This window comes from Solea senegalensis, linkage group LG6 (genome assembly GCF_019176455.1).
Source record: "Solea senegalensis isolate Sse05_10M linkage group LG6, IFAPA_SoseM_1, whole genome shotgun sequence".
Lineage (NCBI taxonomy): Eukaryota > Metazoa > Chordata > Actinopteri > Pleuronectiformes > Soleidae > Solea > Solea senegalensis.
In genome coordinates, this window is record NC_058026.1 from 13,718,418 (window position 1) to 13,744,592 (window position 26,175).

Below are 26,175 nucleotides of genomic sequence, written 5' to 3' on the forward strand. Positions count from 1 at the left end.
GAAATTGACAGCACTGTCATGTGATCAGAACAGGCTGCTGCATATTAAGATTGAATGGCTCCTAAAGTCCGTTAAAGGCGCCCGGAATGATTTGAGTGTAACACAGGAAGTCCGTCTGACCGAATATAGCGTTGTTTTCGCCGTAATATCAACTTTTGACAGAGAAATTTTACAGCAGTGATTTCTGTTGTCTTTATTCTTTGGCTTTTATCTCTGTGGTGTTTTGGTGTGTCCGTGGAGTCTTGTGCAGTATTCCACACTATTTTTACACAGAGCCTCTCTGGGTCCCCCAATTGGAGCACCTTCAGGCTTAAATGAGCAACTACCTCTTGTATTGTGGTGTGAACACAGTGTAAATGAAAGCTGCAACTGTCCAATAGGTAAATGTCTGCAGGTGTGAAAGGACATGCAGTCAACACAGTGTCCACTATGTGTAAAATGAATGTATTTTCTGTATTGTTTTCCTCTAAATGGGAATATACAGTAATTTACAGGTTTGATATCATTTTCTATTGCAGAATACTTGAAACTTGCGATTGAGAGTGTTTACTGACATTTATTTATTATTAAGTGAGACGTGGACTCTTTTTTTCTCCATTTATTCAAGTTCTGTGTGCAACCAGCAGATTCGCCCCTGGTGGCTTTCGGCTCTCTTCCATCCTACCCCCTGGGCTTCACCACCCAAACTCAGCCCATTCTCATTTCAATAGCATCATATACTACAGCATATAAAGACGCATTCAGACGCACACAGTAGCTGCCCTGAGTGTCCATCCACACTTTAACGTTGCTCTGAGCATCAAGCCAGAACTAAGCAGTCACTGACAAGGAAAATATATACGCTATCATTTATAATTATTTATGATTTATTGTTGGTCATGTTGATCAAGTGCTGATGATATTAGTAAAATAAAAGTCTGAGTGTGAGCCAACAGTAAATATCCACAAATGCTAACTTGGATATTTATCCTAATCCTAACCTCAGTCCTTTTCTTGGCCTTAACCTCAAAACTATCCTGGTCCCTAACCCAAACCTCATACTCTGGCTAAATGCACCGCCAGTGGGTTTATATTAGAGTCAGATGGAAGAGTTTTTTAGGAAGGGAACCGTGCAATTTCCATCTTTATATACAGTCTGTCATTTTATAATTAACAAAACAACCATTCATTCATGGTTTAATGTGACATGTTTAGTTGCACAGTGATATGGATATAACAACAAAGTTAACAAGAGAACACTGTGTGTTTGTTGGCCTCACCTGCAGTGTGATGTCTCTTTTCTTCCCCTCTGTGTGTCTACAAATGTCCATACAGTCAAGCATATGGGCGTGAGTGTGTGAGAGGAGCTTGTGTTTGTGTATTTGTCTGTCCATGTCAGTGCATGCTGTTCCCCCTGCCGCCCCTTGCTGTGTGTGTGTGTCGTTATCCAGCGGGGGCTGCTCTAATGGAAGCTGTGATTAGCAATGCTGTTAATTAGACCACAGAGCCAACCGCGCAGACCTCTGCCACAGACACACTGCAGATAAAACACACAAGCCCAACGCGGTGCCGAGCGACACAATGCGCAAACGATGAAACATGAAGGGATACAATGTTTTTGATACGACTGCGAAAACACAAGGTCCACTTGGTAAAACACAATCATACCACATATGTGGCAACATGGCGTAAGCATGTTGTACTCGTGGAAAAACAAAGCAACGTAATCATGCTGTTAATTACGTTACAGAGATTTTACTTTGACCACACGCCAAGTCTCTGCCACAGACATTATTAGAGCACACAGAACAGTGAGGGTAATGTGTGTAAATATACAGTACATTATTTTTGATAAGTTAGAAATAATGGGAATGTAGACACCCAGACATTCTTCACAGCGGAGCCATATCAGTGAACCAAGCAGGTACAGCAGCAGCAGCCTGGAACAACTTTAATGAAACTGATCCATAATTAACTTTGTTCGTTACATCTGTGCTTTGTGTCTAATTAAAGTAAAAAACGTTTGCTCTGATCCAATTCAAGAGCCATCACAATTTAAGCTTCAATTGAGTCACCAAAATACAAAACAATTCACTGTACGTTTCCATCCACAATTGAATATTAGGAGTTGGGCATATAAAGATGGCTCGGTGGCTCTGATTCTCCACTCAGGTACTATTAAATCCTTGAGGAATATATGAATATTATATATATATATAGATATATATAGATATATATATATATATATATAGATATATATAGATATATATAATATTATACATATATATATAATATTATACATATATATATGAATATAAACAAGTTCCCAGTGATTTTTGTTGCATTTTGTTTTTGTTGATCTTTTATCACTTTGCTGAAGCGTAAAAACCTTTTAGTAATATTTTGACTTTTCCGACTTTCTGCATTTTGTTTTGTTTTACTTATTTGTGGAAATTTAAAATGCCAGTTTAAAATGTAACACTGGTGATAACTGTATAATCTCGCTGCCAGTGGTCTGTGGTGACTTTGATTGAAAACTCAATTCAGGATCATTATAATATGTTGAGTGAATGCAGAAAACCTTTAAATGAATTAATATAATAATTGCAGGATTGACAGCAGCAAAGTATTATGAGCCCATTTTTGTGCAAAGTGGAAGTCTCTAGAACAAACCTCATCATTATTAAACTCTCTGTGTGTGTGTGTGTTTGTGTGTGTCAGAGTTGGTGGTTAAGTGGGGTGTATCAGAGCCCATCAAAATGTTCAAGGTGCACCTGGGATTCATCCTGGAACCTGCTTAAGTGTTTTGGAAATTCATCACGAGTGGGAAGGACCCCATACTGTATATATATATGTATGTGTGTGTGTGTGTTAGTGTGAGAAAGAGAGCAAGAAATAGCCCCTGGTGGCGTTCTGTCACCCCCCCTCGCTCCGACATCTGGTCCTGTCTCATTTACCGTAGGAGACTGTCTGCGTGATGGCTTTTTAATGCCACTGACACTGCCACATACACACTCACAAACATGCACACGTGTGTGCACACCAACATACACAGACACACATGTACAGTAGATGTGACCCCCCAAGTGCACACACATTCACAAGCTCACACCTCTAATTAGCATATAACATTGATCCAATATGACAGTGTACATGATCAATAGTGCATACATAAAACTCCTGCGAAGCGATGTTGGTTAATAAATAGGGATTTCTTAATGCTGATGTTTGCTTTAAAACACACGCACCTTGCTTTCCATATTAATTGACATGAATTACACACACGATGAAGACATTTCTTGCGCACCTTCGTCCCTCTTCCTCTTGCCTACATCAGCGGCTGAGCTAATACCCAGAATGCCGCTGATAGAGTACGAGGAACCAGCCGAGTCGTTGGTCACTGCTGAGACCTGTGTGGCAGCCACGGACGTCGCTGCGTAAGAGATCACACAACAACAGGGGAAAAGGTTCATATGGTGTCACTGGAAAATCACAAAAGAAAACATTGATTCTGACTGAAAGCACCAACACAATTCAAGAACCTGTCACATAATATAGATACAGAAAAGATGGCAACCACTGACAGGATTAGTGCTGGAACCTGGATGAGTTTTGCTTGAAAGTCATCTGTCTGTAAATAATACATGTTTGACTATAAACTGCATCAGTTTTTATTTAGTGGGATTGTCTTTCTTCTGTTTAAGGTCTATGGACTGAGGACTATTGCACTTTCACATAAAAAACCTATGCCATGTATTTTAAAGGCAAAATGTCATTACCTTACAGAATTAAACAAAGTGATGAAAATAAAATTTGACTTTTGCAATACAGTATTGTATTGCAAATCTCTTAAAGATTTGGTCAAGTTTCCATCCACTGCTGTAAAGCAAACACTGGGGGTCAGTTCAGTGAGATGAGCAGCTGATGGCACAAAAAGTATGTGATCATATAGTTTGTTGCTTCCCATTTATTTGTGTAGTCATCTTTTGCATCATGCACTAAATCAAGGGACGTTGTGGTTTTTGTCCTCATGCCCAATGATGCCCAAATGATGTTACAAATGACGAGACTGAAATGTGACACCGCCCTCCACATTTTCCTGCTCTAGAGTCACGTTTCACTCTTGCGATTTCTAAACACCATCGTTGTAGCCAACATTTCCACCTCCCTCAAATGTTCTTTTATATCGTCTTAAAACAGGCCGATGGAAACCTAATGATAATAATAATACATTCATTTCCACATGTACTTTTAAGTCATTTGATATTACATATAATTCAGACTGATCCAAAAAAAAGTGGTTTATGTCTTTGTGTCCACAGCGTATAGTGTGTTGTAACACCTCTTGATTCTGCTACTTCTGACGCGTTCGCCACCGAAAAATACTGTGGAGGACAAAAACCTCTGAGTGACAGCCACATGATTTAAAGCCTATCCTGTTTATTGTCTTCATAAACACAGCATTGCACTTTAATCCTCTAAAACCTTACTGGGCTCTACAGAATGAACTGAAGCTGAGAAAAAGCCACAGAGGACAGAAGTCTGTCTCGTTGTCTTTCTCTGTAATCTTCCCCCCTGAGAGACAGAGACAAGTTCCTCGCTGGGTGACACAGCGACATACTTGTCACCGCTTTAGTGACACACACACACACACACACACACACACACACACACGCACATATATCGTCACACTCACAAACATGGCCCCTTATCTTTGCCCCTGTAAGCGGACGTGGGGCTGAGTGACAGTATGGCATCCCAGGAGGGACAGAAAGGTGTGGAGACAGACATCCTAATCCTCTCTCCCAGCAGACCCCAAACACAGAAAGACAAGCCAGAAAAGGAGAAATAAAAAAATAAAAAAAACCACAACAAACCAGAGGATCAAGGTTCTTGTTAGCCGTTACTCTTTCACTAACAACACGGAGAGTATAATGAATGCATATCCCTCCTTTTTCCATCACTTGATTTAGCACTTCAATTATCTGATTTTTCTTTCTCTTTCTTTTCAGTCTTTTTTTTATCAGAACGTCTACGCTTTTATTCTGCAAATCCAAATGTTCAATTTTCCGCCTGCGAGTGGGACCCATTTATCTGTGTAATCTGTAAGTGTGTGTGTGTGTGTGTGTTCCTCAGTGGGTCCTGGTGTGCACGTATGCGGGTGTATGTATGAGTGTGCCTGCTAAATGTGTGTAAAAGGCAGGAGTCAGGGAGCAGCGTGTGTGAAATTAATTTAGATTAATAGACAAAGTGTGATGGTGAAGATAAGAGAGACACCAGCACACAATCCACTGCAGGACAAAGGGAGGAGGCGAGGGAGGGAGGGAGGGAGGGAGAGAAAAGCTCTCATATTTATTTCTACTCTGAGATATTCATCGACTAAGAAGCAATAGTGTTCCTATCATTGCTGTAGGTTGCTTCAGTTTGTAGCATGATTTAAACCAAGATATAAACCTGAACAAAAATAAATGAGTTTTAGTTTTAATTTACTTCAAAATTTAACTTTTTTGTGATCATATATGATCACAAAAACATGATCTGATTTCCATGGTTGAGTAAAATGTCACCTTTAATCACCCCATCGGCAAAATGACTGCCAACGTTTTCAATTAAGTCAAATTTTCTTATGTTTTCTTGGAAAAAAAAAACGTGGCTGGAATGGCCCACTGTGGGGCACAAACTTTGCTGTGGGCTCCACTTTGAATAAAAATTCATTTCGGATTATTCACCATGTGAAGTTTGGCTCCCAAATGCTCCCTGTAAAGACACGGCACGGCACATAAGACCAGTGAAAATGCGTGATCTGCTTCAAGGCAGTTACACATGATTAAGCGATTTGGTGGCAAAAGCACATTTACAGTTAATCACATTACCACAAGCCGACTGATACACAATAAAAATGGACCTTTGTGGCCCGTGAGGCTTTGGTAGTTGCCCTTTTTTTCAATTTATAATCCTGCCTTGATTTAAACCAGAATATGAATATAAATATTCAAAAAAAACAGACACAGTGATAACAGACATGATGACAATGGTGTTAATAAGCTTTGTTTTGTTGCATTATTAAGTCATTTCAGGTCCCTGTTTCGGCACGCTCCCTTCCTTATTTTCTTTTACATACTCACACTAATGAATTTGCTGTCACCAGGCAGCAGAACGCAAAGGCATAAGAATAACGTCTCCTTCTTACTTGTAAAACCAGGTTTGTAGCACATGTTCATTGTTGTGCAGAGGTGTGAGTCAGCTTTAGTTGGTGGTTACAGTACAGAAGCCTTTATGTTGATGATGATGATGCCAAACATCTGTTCATGCGTCGCTGTTTGAGTGTTAGTTATTGTGGTCACTGGAACACTGAAACTAAATTAAACATTTTTGGAGCTCTAGTGGGTGGGTCAAAATTATTAAACAATACTTTAATCGATACACCAGGTCAAATATCAATATTTTAATTCACGTTCAATACATGGACTTAATGCACTTTGTTCTCTATGCTGTGATTAAAAGAGAATTAAAAGAGGCACTTTTCAATTTTTCACATACGTTTTGTTCTCACAGATATCGTGATGTATGATTGTCTTGAAATATATTGATTATCACAGAATCTTTGTATCGTGATATTATTGGTATTGTGGACCGTATATCGTGTATCGTGCCCTGTGGTTCTCACCACTATGTTGTACAGGTTTAACTTGCGACCGTGTATCCAGGTCAACGTGCCAGGTAACACATTGACGCACTGAAGTAGCATCTCAGAAATGTCAGTTTACCAACATATAACTGGCAAAAAGAAAATAAGTATGTTCCTCCTTTAGAAGTGAACTTTTGACACATTTCCACAAATATCCTGATGAATGTGATTCACTTTGAGACTCTCAGCATTTCATCACACAATGTCTGCTCTTCAAAAAGAAATTTGCTTTGACAGTTGGAAACAGGATTTTATAACAGCGACCTACCTAAACTGTGAGCCGACACTGAGCCCGTTTGGCCCGGCTGCTGAACCTTAGTCCGAATGATCCTGCAGGAAAAGAGAGGAGATATTAGTGCGTGTGTGTGTGTGTGTGTGTGTGTGTGTGAGTGAGAGAGAGAGAGAGAGAGAGAGAGAGAGAGAGAGGATTCTGAGTGACAAAGAGAACATGACCATCGTGGGAGCGCAAAACTGTGTGTGTGTGTGTGTGAAGTGGCTGAGGCAGGCTGACATGGCAGAGGGGCCTCACACTTCCTGCTTGGCTGCTCATGCAAGCCGTTTTTTTCCCTCATTCTTTCCCTTTCTTTTCCCTTCCTCCCCCTTTTCCTCTCCTCTCCCTTCCTCTCCTCCCTTTCTTCCCTTTCTATTTCTTTCCTTGCTCGCACACACCTTTCTTCCCTTTTGTCTGCCTCCTTTGCTCACTCCTTCTCTCTCTTATTTCGTCATCCCTCTCTCTGTGCCTCTATGCTCAGGGGAAAAGGTTGTCATTGTATCATCGTGTTGAACCACTGAGCTGCAGCCACTTCATACATATGGAGACTGGGGCCTCTTTTCTCTTCTCTTTTTCACACACACACACACACACGCGTAAAACGAACAGTCGTATGTTCCTAAACTCAGTACCTGTTGCTATAAATTGATACTCTCTCGCACACACACACATATACACAGATTACACAGACTGTAGTACCTGTTGATGGAGCTGACACTGGGGACGCTGTCATTGTCACACACTCTCTCGGCCAAGAGCCTGTCCCGGATCTCCCAGGCAAACATGGTGGGGTTTTGGCGTTTGTAATCGGCGATCTTGTCGACCACTTTGGGTGTAGCAACCTTTGGTTTGGATCCCCCGATTACCCCGGGGCGGATACTGCCCGTTTCATAGTACCTGCCAATCGAAGCGTGGAAGAGACTGATGTTGGTCATAGGGAGCAGCAAATACAAGGTGGTTGTAGTAACATACGAGGTGACATAAATGTCGTGGTGGGTTAAACCATGAGTACGGATAAATCCATGTTATTGTTCATTGTTTGTGTGTCATTGGATTTTTCTTCAGAAGAATTAAGATTTGCAACATTGGCAATCTCAGTGGATAGAATTGGACAAAGTGCTTCTGATTCTCCTTGATGTTGTCTCAGATGTTTTTCCTCTCAAGGCAAAGTAATGGCCTTTCCACTGCACTCGGCTTACATTCAAAACCCTTTCCCATCTTGCGCATGCGTTTCATACTTTTCTATCATACTCATTCATCAATTTGTATTAAGGGTTATGAGCATTTTGCTGCCTGTATTAAAATGTTTTCTTCAAGTAAGATCAAGGTTTTACACACATTTTGGTATTTTTAGAGTGAAACAGACTTCACACTGCTGGGGCCTCCATCATGGAAACCTCAGCTAAACATTTTTGCAGGAGTGGAGACTGTTGATTTTGTCATCCATCATCACGTTTTCAGTGCACAAATTCTACTGTCATGTCAGCATTGTATTAAGACAGATTTAACGATGAAGAAGGATAAGAAAGCTTGTGTTTTACATTGTCAGAGTGTTTGTCTGTGATCATATGGGACGTTTGTTTAGTTTTACACCTTCTATGCCTGAGCGGATCAAGTCTCAGACGTCAGAGGGACAACACGCATGGATGAATAAGATGTTAGCTGTAATGTTGAAATCGTCAGAGTCAGAGTTGGCTAAAATGACGACGTTTGTGTGCACGACACCTGTGAACCTGTGTTTTTTTGTTGTCTTTGATAATTTCCCATTGTGACACAGATATGAAAAGTGTGACGTGGAGTCGTGGACACACACACACACTCTCAGGCATTTCATGTCCACCACGGCTATTTCATGAATGTATTTGCATGCAGAAGGGGCATGGGGGCAGGGGTTGGGAGGACAGCAAATGTGCTACTCAGCTTGCAAAAAAAGGAGGGATGCTGTGTGTGGATGCAAGCTGTCAGTCAGTCTTAAACCTGCTCTCTCTCTCTCTCTGTCTGTCTCTCTGTCTGTCTGTCTCTCGCTCTCTCTTCTCTCTCTCTCTGCTTGCTGTATGGTAGGGTAATCCTTTCCATGAAGATATGTGTTCCTGTAAATGTGTGTTTCCTTGTCTTTCTTTTAAGTGTGGCTGTGTGTGCACGCCGCTGCAGAATGTGGCTGTGTTGTTGCACGTTTTCATAGCTGGAGCATAAACACAGCTAAAGGAAAAACAATCTATTTTCAATTGGAGAACTATTTAAATTATTCACAGCTGAATCATTGGTGAATAAACAAGTGTGGTTATTGATATCCCCAGAATGATGAGCCAACACACACGCACAGACATGGGATGGTAGAGTTGGTGTTTTTGTTCTGCTGGTACCAGAGAGACGGAGAGGAAAGGATAAAACAACCCTCCTCCTTCCTTCCATCCCTCGATCCCCTCTCCTCCCCCTCACAGTAACGCTTCAGTGAGTTGAACGGCCAGGACAGGAGAGAGAGAGAGTGAGAGAGGCAAGGGAGAACAATGAGCTACACATTTTTTGATATAGCTGAGGGTCGCTGTAGCTAATCCTTCTCCTCCGTCCCCACAAATGGTCTTTCTCATTCTTTTTTTTTCTTTTTCCTGAACTCTTCTTTTTAACGTGCCTTTTTCCTTTTGATTGTCTTCCTTGTTCTTGTCTTTCTACTATTCTCCATCTCCCTGTCTTTTTTTTGAGGGGGGCAGGTTTGAAGAAATATGGTGCCAATTTCATTTTGATGCTAATTCCAAAAAGTGATGAATCTTTTCCCTTTTGTCCTCCTTTCTTCTGTGGAGGACGGAATGAGCAGGGATTTGCTCTTGAATTTAGCTTTGAAAAGGCAGAGAGGGAGAGAGACAGGAAGAGAGAGAGAAATCGGGGGGGGGGGGTGGTTGGTGTGGTTCAGAGGAGACAAAAATATCGAGAGGGGTCAGAGGAGAGGAAGGTAAAAAGAGAATGAGATAGAGAAATTAAGGGGCAGGGGAAGCAAGGGTTGACAGAACTGAAAATGCAGCGTTTATGTTGATGGAATCAGAAAATCTCTCAAATGAGTCGATGTCATGTTGCAGGTGCCACAGTCTGACACATGTTGAGCCAGAACAAACCAGAATGACTCAGCAATGAAACAGATGTAAAAGTGCAACTGTTTAGTTAAGGGTTTTCTTAAGTGTGGTTATGTGGGGAAGTTTGTGGCACTTCGTAAACCATTCACCCCCCCCCAAAAAAAAAGTAATTGTGTGACTTTGGTGTGCCTGTAATCTAAACAAATTATCTGTGGACTTTGGTGCAGCTGAATGACTTTACAAACTTCAGTTCACAGCTGGAAAAGTCTGGAAAAGTCTGGAAAAGGTGAAACAACATGAACATAAGGTGTTGTAGTCTCTAGCAGGTGCAGATGTTATTAGTTGAGTTGACTTTCTTGTGTCCCTGCTGGCTGAAATGTTTGAAGTGAGACCGAGCACTTAATGAAGTCAGTGTTAACAGTCAGTATGTTTACATGCATAGTTTAATCGAGTGAAGGCCATAGTCTGACTAAGACAAGCAATCGGACAACTTGCCGAGTCCGAGTACACGCGGAGCAGAAATAAAGTTATTTGCCGTGTACGTCTGACTCTGCCTACATAGGTGGCGCTGTATGTCTATATAAGCTAATGTGTACTTGAATCACTTTCCTGTTGACCTTTACATCACAGGAAAAACAAAGAGTGAGCCGTGAGATGGATAGTGCTGTGTTTCTGTATGTTTTGTACCTGCTGTACAGTTGAATGGAGCACGGCTCTTGTGGTTGCTGTGTTGTCCCAAGAAAGACGCCACTGTCGCCGTATGATTTCCGGCAACATTACTGCAGTTTATACGTCATCTCCTTCTACTTCTGGGTCAAAGCATGCGTAGAACGCCAAGACCAACTCTAGTCTGATTAAGTGTTTACACGCAGGAGTAATCGGACAATGAAATGCATTATCCAGGTATGTTAGTCCGACTAAGACTAGCTCGATTTTAGTTAGTTTTTTCTTAGTTTACATGACATTAAGAAAACCCGATTATTGTTTAGTCAAACCAAAATCGGATTTTGAACATGGACGTAAAACGACTGCATCAGTAACTCCTACTACCATACTTCAAAAAAACCTGAACTACCGCTTTAAGCAGTCCTGTGCCACACTGAAATTTTACACTTTTATTTCTGTTGTCTGAGCTGTGACATGCTAGGTCACTGCTTATGTAAACTGTGAATACTGAGCGCAAGCATCACCGTGTGTGTGTGTGTGTGGTCATTTGTGCTTTTTACCTGCCCAGTATCTTGCTGACACATCCATGACTGACTCGTAGCTGGCGTGAGATGTCACAGGGCCGAACCCCTTGGTGGGCTAGCTCTACTATGCGCTGTCGCACTACGTCAGGGAGGGGCCTGCCATTTACAAACACACCTCCGAGCTGGTTCACGCCGCCATGTCCTAGAGAAGGAGAAGTCACCAATCAAACCAAGTGTCAGGATGAGTGTGTGTGTGTGTGTGTGTGTGAGAGAGAGATTTGTTTTCATGCATTACTTGGTTACACATATCACACTTTAAGTATGTCTGTAAAATAAAAGTTTCTTAAGGTTTTCATTTGTGTCCAAAACTTTTTCTATTCCTTTCTATTAGTAATATATTTATACTGTTAAAACAAATACACTTTTGTTACAAAAAAAAACATGAAGGTGGAAGCAAATATCAGATTTGCACACGCACCTCATTGGACTAGTGCAATCACAGTCTTCTCTGCTAAATACTGAGCAGCTCAAGAGAGTAAAAAGTCTTACTGAATGGCAGTTTGGACAGTCATTACATCACTGCTGCTCATACAGCTACACTCTACAAGCACCAAGAATCCACAGTCCAGCTTTACTAAATAACAACTTTGCTTTTTGGATTTCTCTGGATTGTATGGACTGTGTTTCTGTGGGTTGACACTTGGCAAAGGTGCTTTTTATGTATGTTTATATAATTTGATGAAACTATCTGCTTGTTTCAGGCATTTCCCAAAAAGGTTGTTTTTCAAACAAATATACAAGAAGTGAATATTTGGCTAATGGTTCAGAAATATGGTAACTTTGCTCATCAGTATCACACAGCTGCTGCTCTCTGGTTGGTCAGTGGATTCAGATTTTCTTATCGCTGTCCTCTTATTTGTCCTGCTCAGCATAATTAAGTGCAAACTTTACCCATTTTAACCTGGGGTAGAGTACGCTAAGAAGGGATTTCAATTAATTATTGACCAAGGCAAGGCCTTGGTCCCTCACTGGAAGATACCCTTAATATTCCCCCTGAGGGATGAAGGGATAAAAGAAATTGATGGAAATGAATGAAAGAGAGCAAGACCTGTGTACACTAGAATAAAATACTTCTGAATCGCTGATAGATTTAGGTTGCATTGTTTCTGTACCCTTTTTTTGTCATAATCACGACACATAAACATATAGTTTCTTGTTAGTTGATCTGGAAAAAGTCAGACTGCATTGAACAGAAGTGACAAAAGGAATGAAACATAAGGCAGTGCATTGGATAACAATAACCAAGTGAGTTGATTTACAGAGATAAACTATAGTCTTGTCAGTCTGGAGCCATACAAACATGCACTGGACAAGAGGTCGAGTATTCCAAGGGGAGGTCAACACAACAGCCTGCCACATTCATATTAAGAGAAAAGAAAACAAAGAGGAAGATGAGGCAAAGGCCAGGGAATAAGAAGGAAGTAATGTAAAATTAAAGATGCCAACTGCTGTAAAACACAGAAAACAAACATCCACACCAATGTGAATCTGCATCAAAGGCGACATTGTAATCCACTGCACAGCAGTATGAACGTATGGTATATAACAACATAAATATATGACTTTTTAGGACAAAACGATACTTGTTTGTACTGCGGGTGTGTATGTATTTCACCAAAGGCAGAGTATAAATCAACCAGAATTTCTTTACCACATAATCCACTGGCCTTTGTATTAGCATAGTGATTACGTCTTTAGGGGAATACACACACACACACACACACGCACACACACACACACACACACACACACACACACTAATCCTAGCTGTGGGGGTAATAGATTTTAAACACATTACCCCAGCAGGGATACCCCCTAAAACGCCAAGCTGTCCCCCAAACCTGTTTGTCTGTTCCTAAAATAAAGACACACACACACACACACAATATTGTATAAACAGGTCTCTACATACTGAAGGATAAAGAAATGTGAAATGTTAAGTCTAGAGTGTCTCATTCTGTGACTGCAACCAAGCTATTTCAAAAGGCCACTGTGCCCCCCGCTTTTATCATACTTTATTTTGTTTAAAAGATAAAAAAAGATACTTAAATTATGCAGATGTCTGCTGCAGACAGGGCAATTTGAAAAGCAATCTTTTTTCTTTTCTTTTTTTACGAAAGACAGAAACACACACACACACACAGTCGGGGAGTCATATCCATTTATGCAATGCCACAGCGACCTGACTAAGACTATTATCACACTGGTTGTGACAAAAGCATTGATCTTTTTTGTAGACGACCAGTGTGACTAAATAAATGAAAGATTTGTCTCAGTATTTAAGATTGTTTCGCTTCTAATGAGGGAATACTGCTCAGCTTGTAAAAACAGCGGTAGCTATAGCGCCAAGGTGAACTTTTTAAATTCTGTGGAAAACATCACGAGTAGTGTCATCACAACAATCTCAGCTTTGATTTGAACAGAGCGCTCCCCTCCTCACAAACTGGAGATGTGGGTTTTCAAAGACATGGATATATACAAGCGTTGGAGGTGGAAAGCAAACATTGTTTGTAATAGTGGGTTTGACCGTTAGGGAATAGAAATAGAATATAGTTGACCTTATTGCCCCTGCTTTAACCATTGTTTTTGCTGTTATCATTTAGTGAACCTTGGAGGATTTTTTTTTTTTAAGTGTTCCATGTGCCTGTAGTAAAACAAATAAACCAACCACACAAAATGCAAAAAAAGGTTTTCCTTCACTGGATATAAACAAGAAGCCACAGTAACCTGAACTCTGATTTGGTCCCATCTAAATATATTTCATATCATCAATAACTCTGAGAGACTGGGTCAGAACCCACAGGTGGATCGCGTGCTACAGTAAAAATAGACAGAAATCTTATATCTATACATTCATCCATTCATCTTCATACTGCTTTATTCTCCTACATGAGGGTCGCAGGGGGTGCTGGTCTATGGTCACCAGTTCATCACAGGGACACATGGAGGCAAACAACCATCAACCTACAGTCAATTTAGAGTGTCCAATTTCCCTAATCAGAAATGCTGTATCATGCACAAAAATGTCTTCTGCCATGATTTAACTTGTAAGTTAGGTCACAATGATTTGTCATCTTTAAAAAGTGGGTTCCTCATATAAAAAAGTCTTGGGCAACAGTGATGATGAACACATTTACGCTGATTAATGTCCGTTAAAAATAAATGCAACTGATAAATAGATCAGTCGCTTGATATTGACGGGTACACTGTTCAAAATTCTGTCAATTTTAGCCGTCACTGTTTTTTTTTTTTCATTTTCCATAAACGTTTTTACAGTCTAATCCCAAACCCCATTTTTCTAATGTAGGCTGCTTTTTTTATACGTTTCACATGAAGTTTATAGTTGAAAGATAATCAGAAAGAAAGAAAAGTGATGGGACTTGTATAACAAAGCTCTGCAGCCAGATGGCAGGTGTGTGTGAGCGTGTTGCTTTACTGTGATTAAATCCTGTGTTGTACTGAGTTCTGAGATGCAAAGAGAAAACTCTCACTCACTCATTCAGACATTTTCAGACAGAATGAACGTGCTGACCTACATGGACAAGTTTGAGTCTTTAGCACGCACTTTTGCTTGCTGTGAAAACTCTGTATGGTTGTAAAAGGGCATTATTCCTTCCTCCTCTCTGTGTTATTATTATTCCCCGAAACATTTCCTGCCTGCTTTGCTGAATGTTTTCTCGGGGTCGTTTCGTTTGTTGAGGCCTACTGTGCTCTGTCCTCCTCACCACAGGTATCTGCAGAGAAGACTCTCTCGCTCCCTCTGTCTCCCACTCTTTCTCAGATAAGAGTAAATGAAATGGTTCCTTTCACCCTTCCTATCTGGGCCAGGGCATGAAATACGCCTTGCTTTGTAAAGAGGTGCAGCGGAATGACTCGTGACCCACAAAAACCCCAAGATAACTATTTATTTACTTATCTGTGTGTTTACTCTTGGCATTAGACAGCCGGGCTCTCACTATTCTTGAGGTAGGCTATTATGGGGATTATGTGTTTGAATTTTATTTTCCAAAGCCTATACAGATAAATACAAATACAAAAAAAAGTATATGCATTATGTCGCTTTAATCTCAGAATAAGTGGTTTAACTTCTCATTTGAAGGACTCTATGCCACATTTTTATAGCTATAATATTAGTCGAAATACTTTCTTTCCCATTGAAAGTTAATGAAATGTTCAAAAAGAGCCCGTAAATGTTCAACCTTTTATGGTGAAGGTGTACATTGCAGCTTCAAAGGGTGTTGTTGAACCTATGTAACCTTCAGTTAGACTCAAAACTCAAAATAGTTTTAGTTTGTCCATTGTGGGCTACTGTAAAACCATGGTGGTCCCAAATGGCTGCCTCTGTGGAGCTGACCCAGCTCCTGATATCAATATATAAAAGGCTCACTCTGGAGTGATTGTACAATAGTAAAGTAATAAAGTAACGAGTATAATTATTGTATCTTCAATTTCCGTCAAAAGAAAGTCACATACATTTTAAACACTGGACCGTTAAGGGGAAATAGTCCCTTACTTTGTGCAGAATGTGGGATGTTCCCAGACTGAGTTTGATGAGGAGCTTCATATATTCATCACTCTGTGCTGCTCCCAGAAACCCAATGACCACTGTCCAGATTAGGGAGGGTTTGCTTCAAATTAGATGCAAAGATTTTGCCAAATTTTGGGGTCTTAGTTTTTAAGGCCATGAGTCTCTGGAGGGGCAGGAGTGTTGGCACGTGCAAGCAGTATCACTTTCATCCTGGAGAAAGTGAATCAGTCAGGGACTGAAAGCGAGGAGCAGTCGTCATTATGCATCACTGTTGCATTTTGTTTATTTACCCTTTTATAGGAGCTGACTTAAAGGCCCAGCACCTCCTTAAATGTTTCATTGATTCACTGTTTCCGGGAGGAAAGAAAATACAGAGATAAAGCAGAATATATTGGAGCTCCCCCATCCAGAAAATAAGGTCCATTAGGCTCTATGTCTGAAACCCCCCCCCCACCACCACCATCCACCATCACCCCGCCCTCATCTGCCTCATCACGGCCTGACGACTCAAAAATAAAGCAAAGAAATCGCAACAGAACGTCATCCTTTCTCTCTCACACTCTTCCTCTGTAAAAAAAAATAATAACAACAACAATAATAATAATAATAATAATAATAATAAAATAATAATAATAATAATAATAATAATAAATATATATATATATATATATTAATAAATAAATAAATACAGCGAAGTAGAGATTACTTTTGGCCGAAAACCCTGTTTGGAATCGTGCGGGCCAGAATACAGATGAACACATTTCCTTGAGCAAACAATGAACAGATCTCTGAGATGTGTCAGCCAGGCGTTTTTAAACATGAACATGCCTATAGTGTGTGTGTGTGTGTGAGTGTGTGTGTGAAAATATATATATATGTATATATATATATATAATATATGTATGACGTGAAATGTGAAATAATTCAGATTTCGATTAATTTGTAAAAAAGTCTGTTTTCCAGGCAAAAAAAAATCTATTAAAAAACACGCATGATATAGACGAAAAAGGAGAAAACGGAATTTGCCTCAGGCGATTGTTCTATTCACTTGCATTCTTTTTCCATATAGTTCAAAATAAAGTTTTATTGTGTTTTTTTCTTATTATTATTTTTTACATTTCATATAATTTTACCACTCAGTTTTTTCCCCTCCCTCTTTTCTTTGAGCGAACTTGTGAGTCTATCTCTAAGGTATATATGTATACATATATATATATATATATATATATATATATATATATATATATATATATATATGTGTATATATATATATATATATACACACACACATATATAGGCTATATATAGAGAGAGAGAGTGGCCACAGCCTCGTCTACTTATTATTCAGCATGCCACTATTACCATTACAATATACGTGATTATGAAATTCAGCTCATTATCATCACAATTACATGGTATAGATTTTCTTTTAAATAAAACATCTCTGCTGGTCAACATTGTCCGCCTCATAACAGTATTGTATTATAATTATAATAATAATAATAATAACACAATAATAACTTAAAATGTCACGGCACATATATCCATATAATTTTAAATCTTCAATAACTGAAACAGGCGAAATAAATAAAGTTTAGTAATACACACGCAGTGTACTGATTTTCATTGTGAAGACGAACCTTTTTTAAACTTTAAAGTTTCTCCGTCTCTCTCTCTATCTCTATCTCTATCTCTCCCTCTCCCCCTCTCTCTCTCTCTCACACACACACACACACACACACACTTCAAAAACGCTGTGAAGTTCAGGCACTTAATGAATAAAGAGAGAGAGGGATGGACTGAACTGTTGGGCGAGTGTGGATGCATGTGCTCGCTCTCTCTCTCTCTCTCTCACACACACACACACACACACACATACACAGAGAGAGAGTCTTGACATTTCCCGGGTGTAATCGTTTTAAAGCGTCCCCGGGCTCTGACATATATAACTTTAGCTGCGCTGCGAAACGTCAGAGCCGTGGATCATTGGCTTTGGTGAAACGGTGGCGAAGAGGAAACGTGATTCGTTCTAGCTTTTGAATCTCAAGCTGTCTTTTTTTCTTCTTCTTCTTTTAAAATCCCGCAGGATAACGCACCGTGGGAATCTCAGTCAGTCACATTATAACACGGGTTTCCTCCGGGACTAAAGTGTAATAAATGACAAACTGTTTAGTTCCACACTGAGATGCCTTTTTTTATATCGATACCATTGGGTGTTCGTTTAAAAAATAATATGTAAAAACAGCTTGTTAATTTAGAGCCATCCTTTTTTAACTGGACTTGCAGACATGCACTGAGGGAATGTAGTTCAATTGCAGCTTTGTATCTATAATATTGTAAAATATCAAAAATATGTATAATATCTAAAGAATTTTACCAAAAGGGAGACAAGTGGTATTCGCGCAAAACTGAACTTGGGGAGGGAAAAAAATCACGGCCCGCTGTGTCACGACTGAGTGACCAAGTGTCTCCGCGCCTGCACAGCACCTGCTCTGCTGACGTGTCCTTGAGCAGGACACCGATGCTGCTGCAGACACACGCTGTGAGACTGAACCTGAACCTGTGTGAGCTCTGAGAGACAGAGAGGAGACCACACTTTCATTATGATCAGACCTGAGCGGATCCGCTCATGCACCTGTGCTCTGTCTGTGGAACACACTGCCACTGTGTGTGTGGATCAAGTTCAGCTTTTCGTCATGCTTTGTTAACCTCCCTCTTTCTCTCTCTCTCTCTCTCTCTCTCTGTCTCTCTCTCTCTCTCTCTCTGACCTCTGCGCCTCCTCTTCCTTCCAAAGAAAAAGACGCAGCAGCAGCAACAACGAACACAACGCTGTCACATTCGTTTCCAAAATATCCAGCTCCATGACTCCACGAGCTATCACTGTGATCTATGTGCACATTCACGCGCCCTTTAATTAAACAAGTGCACAATACAAGAGGCGATATATAGCAACATCAGTTATATTGATAAACAATAAATCGAAAAACAGAAAGATAAATTAGGCCTCATTCTGTGTGTCATGTCCAACATATCCACGAGAACATTTATGAAAAAAATTGATTGACAACGAATTTTTTTTAATAAATAGCAGGATTTTGATTGAACAAATGTTACATTAAAAGGTGCATTATTATTCCACCACTGTTGCACACTTACTTTATTTAATGTTTCAACAGATGAGTGCAATCAATAAATAATTAAAACCAGTTTAAAATGAGGGATGTTTTCAGTGTGTGTGTGTGTGTGTGTGTGTGTGAGAATATTATAAGTCTGGGGGTTTGGTTCAGTTGAGGACAAGTGGGAACATGCAGATTCGGTGAGATAATAATAAAAGTATGAACTTACTGTGCATTGCCGCAAACGGGTCGTGTTTACAGTGAATCTCCATGAGTAAAGTGAGGCCGAAGAACTCTACGATATGAAAAATACCACAGGGCTCCCGCGCTTCACGCGGCAGAGCGTGACCTCCGTTATGGTCCCCACTTCGAATGTATCAATTAGATAATTCGATGAATTAAATATAATAATAAAAAAAAAAATAATAGCTCAGACTGATTTTGAGGCTGGTTTATCTCGAACTAGATTTTGTTTGTGCGCACAAAAGAAACAAGTGTGCATCAGTGACGGGCTCCCTCCTCCTCCTCCTGTGGACGGGACACCCCAGCTGCTCTGTCCTGGCGTCCACTCAACCAGAGGAGGGAAGACACAGCAGAGACGGAGCTCATTCCTTCAGCTGCACGTCAGTCCACGCATTAAAACAATTTACTTTGACCAAAAAAAAATGTTCGCCAGTAAAAAAAATATAGTTTCCCCCTCTCTCTCTTCCTCCTCCTCCTCCTCTTCGGTCCGCTGATTGTGACCTCTGAACTGCGCTGGGGCAGAAGTTTCTCCTTTGAGTCTGTAAAAATAGATTTTTAAAAAAACACACAAAAATAGTAGAAAAAATGCCAAATTTAAACAGCAAAAAAAGTCATTACAGATCCTTGTTCAGGTGTTCTTTTTGTCTCCTATAGGTCAAGTGTGCGCATCGTCCGCGGTAGCTGCTTTCACAGTGACACTTAAATATCCCATCAGTAAAGCGAGGTTGCGCTCACATCCTGAAGTCTCATATCCACCGTGCAGAGAAGAGAAGAAAAGAAAAGAAAAGAAAAAGAAATATGGGGAGGGGAAGTTTACGCAGATGGAGGAGAATAAAACAGCTACAGAGGCTGAGTAGAGAGTTGTTCTCCTGGACGCTGTTGGTCTCCCACTCTCGTGTCTCTCCGTTTGCGTTGACCGGGACTCGCTGCACACACGCACAGATCTCCCGGTGTCTGCGGGGAGTTTGGAGACGAATTTTTCGGTGCTGGAAAAAGGAAAGAGTCCTGTCCGATTTCAGAGCTGACTTTCTCCTGCGGTTACGCCCGTAAACGCCAACACTGGTGTAATATTTCACGTGAAATGGCTTCTTATTTTTATTTGTTTTAACTACACAGAGTACAGCAGCCTGCGCCCTGAGTCCACGGTGGCGCACGCCGCGTTTCAGGACCTGCTCTCGTGCGGACAGCGCCCGCGCTCCCAACCCCCTGGAAAGCTAAGCTCCACGCGCCGGCCAGCTGCCCGTCACTCACAGCAGAGACAGCCAATCAGGACGCGAGCGCTGCCTCCACGTCATCACCGGCCCCAGCCAGGATCGGGCGGGGAAAGAAGGTGATTGGCTGATGCGAATCCCGTGGGCCAATAACGCCCCGTATGCATTGTCCGTCCACCAATCGGGAGGCGCTCTGCTGCGACCAGGGCTCCGGGAGTCGATGTTTAATTTCAATTAACTGAGTAAAAAAAAAAACCTAATGCCTTTATACCAATTTGCGCTCATTATTCATGTCAATATTAAATGGATAATTAATCGACTCTTACTAAAAAAATGAGGCTTAGTTGCAGCAAGGATTTTTTTCTAAATGAGAAATGCTCAATAACTTAAAAAAAAAAGATATTTTCTTCATGTATCAAAGGTTAAAATTAAACTAAACGTTTTGGTGAAAGGCATTACAGTTCAATTGTCACCTCAGAGACACAGTGTTTATATTGTGTTATCATGTTTGAGGGCCTGCAGGAGTGAGAGCTGTCAACAACTGGCCCCGCTGCATAATTCTCCTCTATCTCACATCAGCACAGTGTTATGAATCTTTAGCTTTGGGGAGAAGCGAGAAAAAACACATGAAACATGCATTCTCACTCATTACCTAATTGATTGCGGATCCGAACTGATGTCGTTTTTTTAATGAAATGCAATTGGCGAGCTCCGCATTTACACTCCAAACTGAGAGGGGGGGGGATTCAATACATGTGTCGTCCCACCTGATTTGAGAGGGCATATCTGAGCCTCGCCCCTGCAATATTAACCACACAAATAGCCTAAAGCATGAGCCAAATTAAAAAAAGTGTTATTTCCCTTCTTCCTGTTTCTAGACATTTAATCATTTTTGTTCCTCTGTGTTTACCCTGCGCATCCTCAGACAGTAAGAGTCAAACATAGACGTGATTCACACTCAGTCACACCACGCTGATGTGTAGTGTGTCACACTAATAAACAACAAACAAAATGACCACATTTTCCTTATTCTGACGCACACGTACCTCAAGGCAATCCATCTGATCCCGAAAGGTCAATGTATGACATTATTGAGCTTGTTTAATTTTATTTATTTATTTAATGTAGCTCAGATTCCCGATTTCCTCTCAGGGTGAACACTGCTCGCTCCACCCCCCTGACCATAGACTATGGCTCATTGTGCAAAAAAAAAAAGATCTTCAAATTCAAACACATGTTTCTGGTTGTCCTCACCCACTTAGCAGCTTTACTACTTTATTTTTAAAAATATATATATTTACAGGAAACTGGAACGTTTCGAGTTGTGCTCTCTTCGTGTGGGTGTTTGCTGGAGCCACCACGAGAGGGCGTTCAACCTTAGGCAGCGTGTCCATGCGCACACGCACGTGCACACAGATAGACACACAAGAGCACAATGTAAGAAACTTTACCACCAACACCTTTTTTTGAGCTGCATGAGCCTCGTGTTCTCAGCTGAAGCTCAGAGGCGCAGGGAAACGTGTTCACGGCATCACCCACTAAAGATCCTGGTTGCTAAATAATGAGCCTCTCTATTTTTCCTCTAACGCACGATCTTCAACACTAAATATGGCTTCGTGAGTCTTCATTGATTCCACGGCCCCCGCTCTTTAATCCACTGACAGTAAAGTACACCTCCAAGCATCCACACTAATCCTCATTCATATTTCACATCTGTTTCTTGAGTATGCATGAGTCTCAGGCTTCATACGAATCGGAATGACAACGAAACAGATTGATTTTTGTTTCTATTAAAAAAAGACAAAATAAACAGAGACTTGGGGATACAGTATAGACTTGTGGGGTGTACAAAAACACCATAGGCCTACGTGAAGGCCACACCAATCAAAAGGAGCCCAATAAATAGGTGAGACAAAAATTGTTGGTTTTTTTGCTTGTTTTTTAAAACCCAGCTAAAACTGCTTATTTTCGTTTTTCTTCTTTTTTCGATAAATAAATAAATACATTTGCAAACTGGCAATTGAGCTCTAAAAACAAGGGCCCCAAATCAAAACCACAGCCATATAATATTTATAATATTTGGTTGCTTTTGTGTGCGTTTTTATTGCAGCCACACTCTGCTGTTATTTATTGAGATGTAGACGCGAGCGCATCTCAAGTAAATTGCAGTCGTCGCCCTCATCTCCTTGATTTGCAAATTAAATACATAAGCAATTAAAAGAAAATCCAAACACAATCAATCATGTATACAAATTGTTGTTGCTTTAGGGTTGAAATTTTGAGGGAAAACTTCCATCAGGGTAGGACGACTTTAATCCTGGGCTCAAAACCATTACCATATTTCATTACCTCTCCAGTGCAGCCTGGAAATGGGAGGAAGGAGGGAGAGGAGGAGGAGGAGGAGGAAGGAGAGGAGGGGAGGGTGTGTTTTTACTTTTTAAAACAGTAAGAGTGTGTTTGGCTCGTGATAATCATTTGGAGGCAAATTGGAAGCACTTTTGTTTTTGTTTTACTGGAGGAGTGCTCCATCTTTCCTTCCTTCTCCCTCTTTGCCTTTTTGCCCTTTTGCTTTTTTTTTGCGCGCGAGCCTCGAAACGAAAAAAAAAAGCAATGAAAAATTAATAGCGCATGTTAACTCCACCAGCTCGTTTATTACACGCCCGCTGACTGTAAACATAATGAGAATTTGCTCTCGTATCTCTTCTTAAGTTTTCTGTTTGCTCATGAAATATAAAAAGTCAGGACTAATAAATAAATAAATAAATACATACATAAGTAAACAAACAAACAAACTGGAACATGAACCGTGCTGGTGCTGGTGGAAGTCAGCTGTACCGAGCAGGTAAATGACACTGACTGCTGCTGCGGCTGCTTCCACTCACTGCACCAATCAAATACACACACATTTGTAACCATTTGGTGCAGAGATAATGCGACTAAAGAGCAGTCTGTCATCTGTCAGACGAGCACAAGGTCCTGATGATGAGGATGATGATGATGCTCATATTATCAGGACATGGCCTACGTGAAGGGCCTGTTGAGGTCAAAATGAAAGTGTGTGCCATGTGAGGTCACCTCCCTCTCTCTCTCTCTCTCTCTAACCTGTTATCTGTTATTAATGCAGAAGGGTTTTTGGTTTAATCGTGAGGGGGAATATGAAACACGTATTCCAGGATGGTTAACGAAAAGTTAACTCAACTCTACGAAACCTGAGAAGGTTGTTTAACATGTTATAGCGTGCTGTTTGAATTTGAAAAGCACGCAGACGGATGTTGTTGTTTTTTAAAAACATCTACTGACTGAATCTTCCCTATCTGTACTAACCACAAGGTTGCCATTTGTATACACCTCATTTGTTCTTAATGTAACTTGACTTGACGTAACCAATATCACACATTGTTCTTTTTCTGTTTTCTGAGAGTAAATACCATCTTCACCTCTTCCTCCACCCTGACTCCAATACTTTGAAAACTTAATAACTTAATGAGGGTATGATATTTTAACGAGTAGTCCTAATCATTTCAATCAGTTAAATAGATGCACTCACAAAAAATATAAAAGTATATTTGGTCATTTTGATTTGTATTGCTATCACACATTTAAAGTGGTACACCGGGGATAATATTTACTAAAACAATCCTACTTTAAAGATAATGTATTTTTCGTGTAAGACGTAGAGAAACGTATTTTTTCTTGATAGTAAAATGATATTTATTGTCAGGCACTCGTCCTCACATACGACAGTCCGGCTTAAGAACCTGTTTACGCGCTTTTACGCACGACCAACCTGCAGAGCGGTAAGAGAAGAGAGGAGTTCTCGTTAGATCCACATTCATTCTCACAGAGTCTGCTTTGTATCCCCGGCACGTAATTTAAAGTGAGGGAGAAATGGAGCGGCTGTAGGTGTAGTAGGCCCTGGGCCCCATGGACTTAACAGGTCCTCGGAGGAGGCCCCTCCTTTAAACTCTGATTTCCTCAGTGGTTAAAAACCGTTATTATCCAATTGCTACAAATCCCGTAGCTTTCGTCTTTTATTAAAAGGTATAAAGCTCGGTCCATAAGGTAATGTTTGTCTTACAGATGGGATGACCTGGTGCACGCTAATTTATTTATTTTGGGTGGACAATGGATTGCATTCACGGCTTAATTTATTTCATGTGTTTATGAATTCAAGTGACTATTTAGAACCGTGAATGAAGTATCCCCTCAAACATCTATAACGTGTCTTAGTAACAAACAAAAAAGGGGGGATGTGTTGCTTTGCGAGGCTTTTATCAGAGCCACGTGTTCTGTACACATTTCCCTAATGACACACGACGTTTTATCAATGCAGACTCAGCGGGCAGCGATATGAAATGATGTGATATCCATTGGGTGCCATAACGAGGTCGATGGCCTGATCCACTGCTGCACATGACCCCGCTGTTTTGCGGGAAAAGGCCTATAGGAGAAGAACCTGTTGCTTAAAGAGCTCAGGCGTTTTCAGTGCGAGAACATATTTGGGGAGTAACTTTAACTTAAAATTCTCAGTCAAGAAAGCAGAAAATCGTCCAGCTGCTCGTCACCTCACATGGGCTCTCAGAAGGAGTTTGCTATATTTAGGTCATTTTGACTGAAATATAATTTACAAGTATGTAACATGAGGCCTTATGACGCACACACAGACTCACAGACACAACATCACAATGCTGCACAAACTCACATTTTCATTATAAGCGCCAAAGGTGAAGCACAGAGCAGATGAAGCAGCACGTGAAGCCGACCCAGAACAATAAATTCTGGCACACGGAAATGTGCTTTAAAATCCCCTAAAGTCTCCAAATGACCAGAATTAAAATCTAAAACTTTCATAAATATTCCAAAGAGCTCATTAAGTCTAAATCATAAAACACCACTAAAAGTTTCCATCAACAGAGCAGACAATATGTCATCCTGGATCCAAAAGTTTCACCAAACTTAGAATTCAACATTTACTCGCCAGTTACAAATAGTAAACAAAACAAAACAAAAGTAATGTAAAAAAAAGTTTAAGAACAGACTTTCCACTTGCATAAATAACTTCCACAAGAATTGCAAAAGTTTCTCAAACAAATTGTTTGTTGTTTTTTGTTAAAAACAAACAAAAACAAGTGATAACCAAAGAGAAAGGAAGTAGAAGTGAGCCGATGCGACCTTACCTGCTCTTCCCAGCCGCAGTGCAGGACTCTTGGGCCCCTGGTCCATGCTAAGTCCGTTAACAGGGGGAGACGATAGAGGAAGAAAAAAAAGGAAAAGAACAAAAACTTTTCAGTCTCCCCCCTCGCTCTCTCTCTCCCTCTATCTCTCTACCCCCTCTCTTTTTTTCCTTTCGTCCTACAGTACTTTTGGGGCGAGTTGTAGGTTGAAATAATTCGACCCTTCCGCTCTCTCTCGCGCTCCCTGCAAGTGCTCACTCAGCTGCAACTAAACGCTTTAGGTGGAAAAAAGGCTTCGGGGGGAAGCGTGAAATGATCACACCAAGTAAAAAAAAAAAGGAAAAAAAAAAGAGCCGCGCTCTCAATGTGCGCTCATGTCCATGTCCTCTTCCTGCATGCACGAGCTGCACGTACACACAAACGCAGTGCGCGCGGCAACACACGCGCACGCACATACACAAGATGCGACCTCCACGTTTCTCTGCAGGGCCGCGCCCCATTCACTCGCATCTGTTCCCAAGTTCCACTTTACTAAACTTTCCCGCCCCAATCTCCCTCTCTGTGTCTTTCTCCTTTACTCCCCCTCTCCCCCCTTTATCCCCCCACTGTTTTATGCTGGATTCGTTTCCTCTGCATGGGAAACACCCAGT

General features: G+C 40.7%; 1 protein-coding gene across 4 annotated transcripts in view; it reads right to left on the bottom strand.

Annotated features, from left to right (window-relative positions):
* pax5 (paired box 5) overlaps positions 1–25,653 on the bottom strand; it is a 47,107-nt gene extending 21,454 nt beyond the window's left edge. For 2 of the 4 annotated variants that reach the window (XM_044028923.1, XM_044028921.1), the window contains exons 1-5: positions 25,529–25,653; positions 11,230–11,395; positions 7,638–7,835; positions 6,936–6,997; positions 3,287–3,412 (exon numbers count right to left, since the gene is read on the bottom strand). In XM_044028923.1, coding sequence (XP_043884858.1) covers positions 3,287–3,412; positions 6,936–6,997; positions 7,638–7,835; positions 11,230–11,395; positions 25,529–25,574 — 598 coding nt within the window. In that variant the 5' untranslated portion in view covers positions 25,575–25,653. Of the gene's footprint in view, positions 1–3,286; positions 3,413–6,935; positions 6,998–7,637; positions 7,836–11,229; positions 11,396–19,126; positions 20,268–25,528 lie in introns of those variants that run through there. The other 2 variants (XM_044028924.1, XM_044028922.1) reach the window with 1 other exon arrangement.
* Positions 25,654–26,175: the final 522 nt, after the last annotated feature.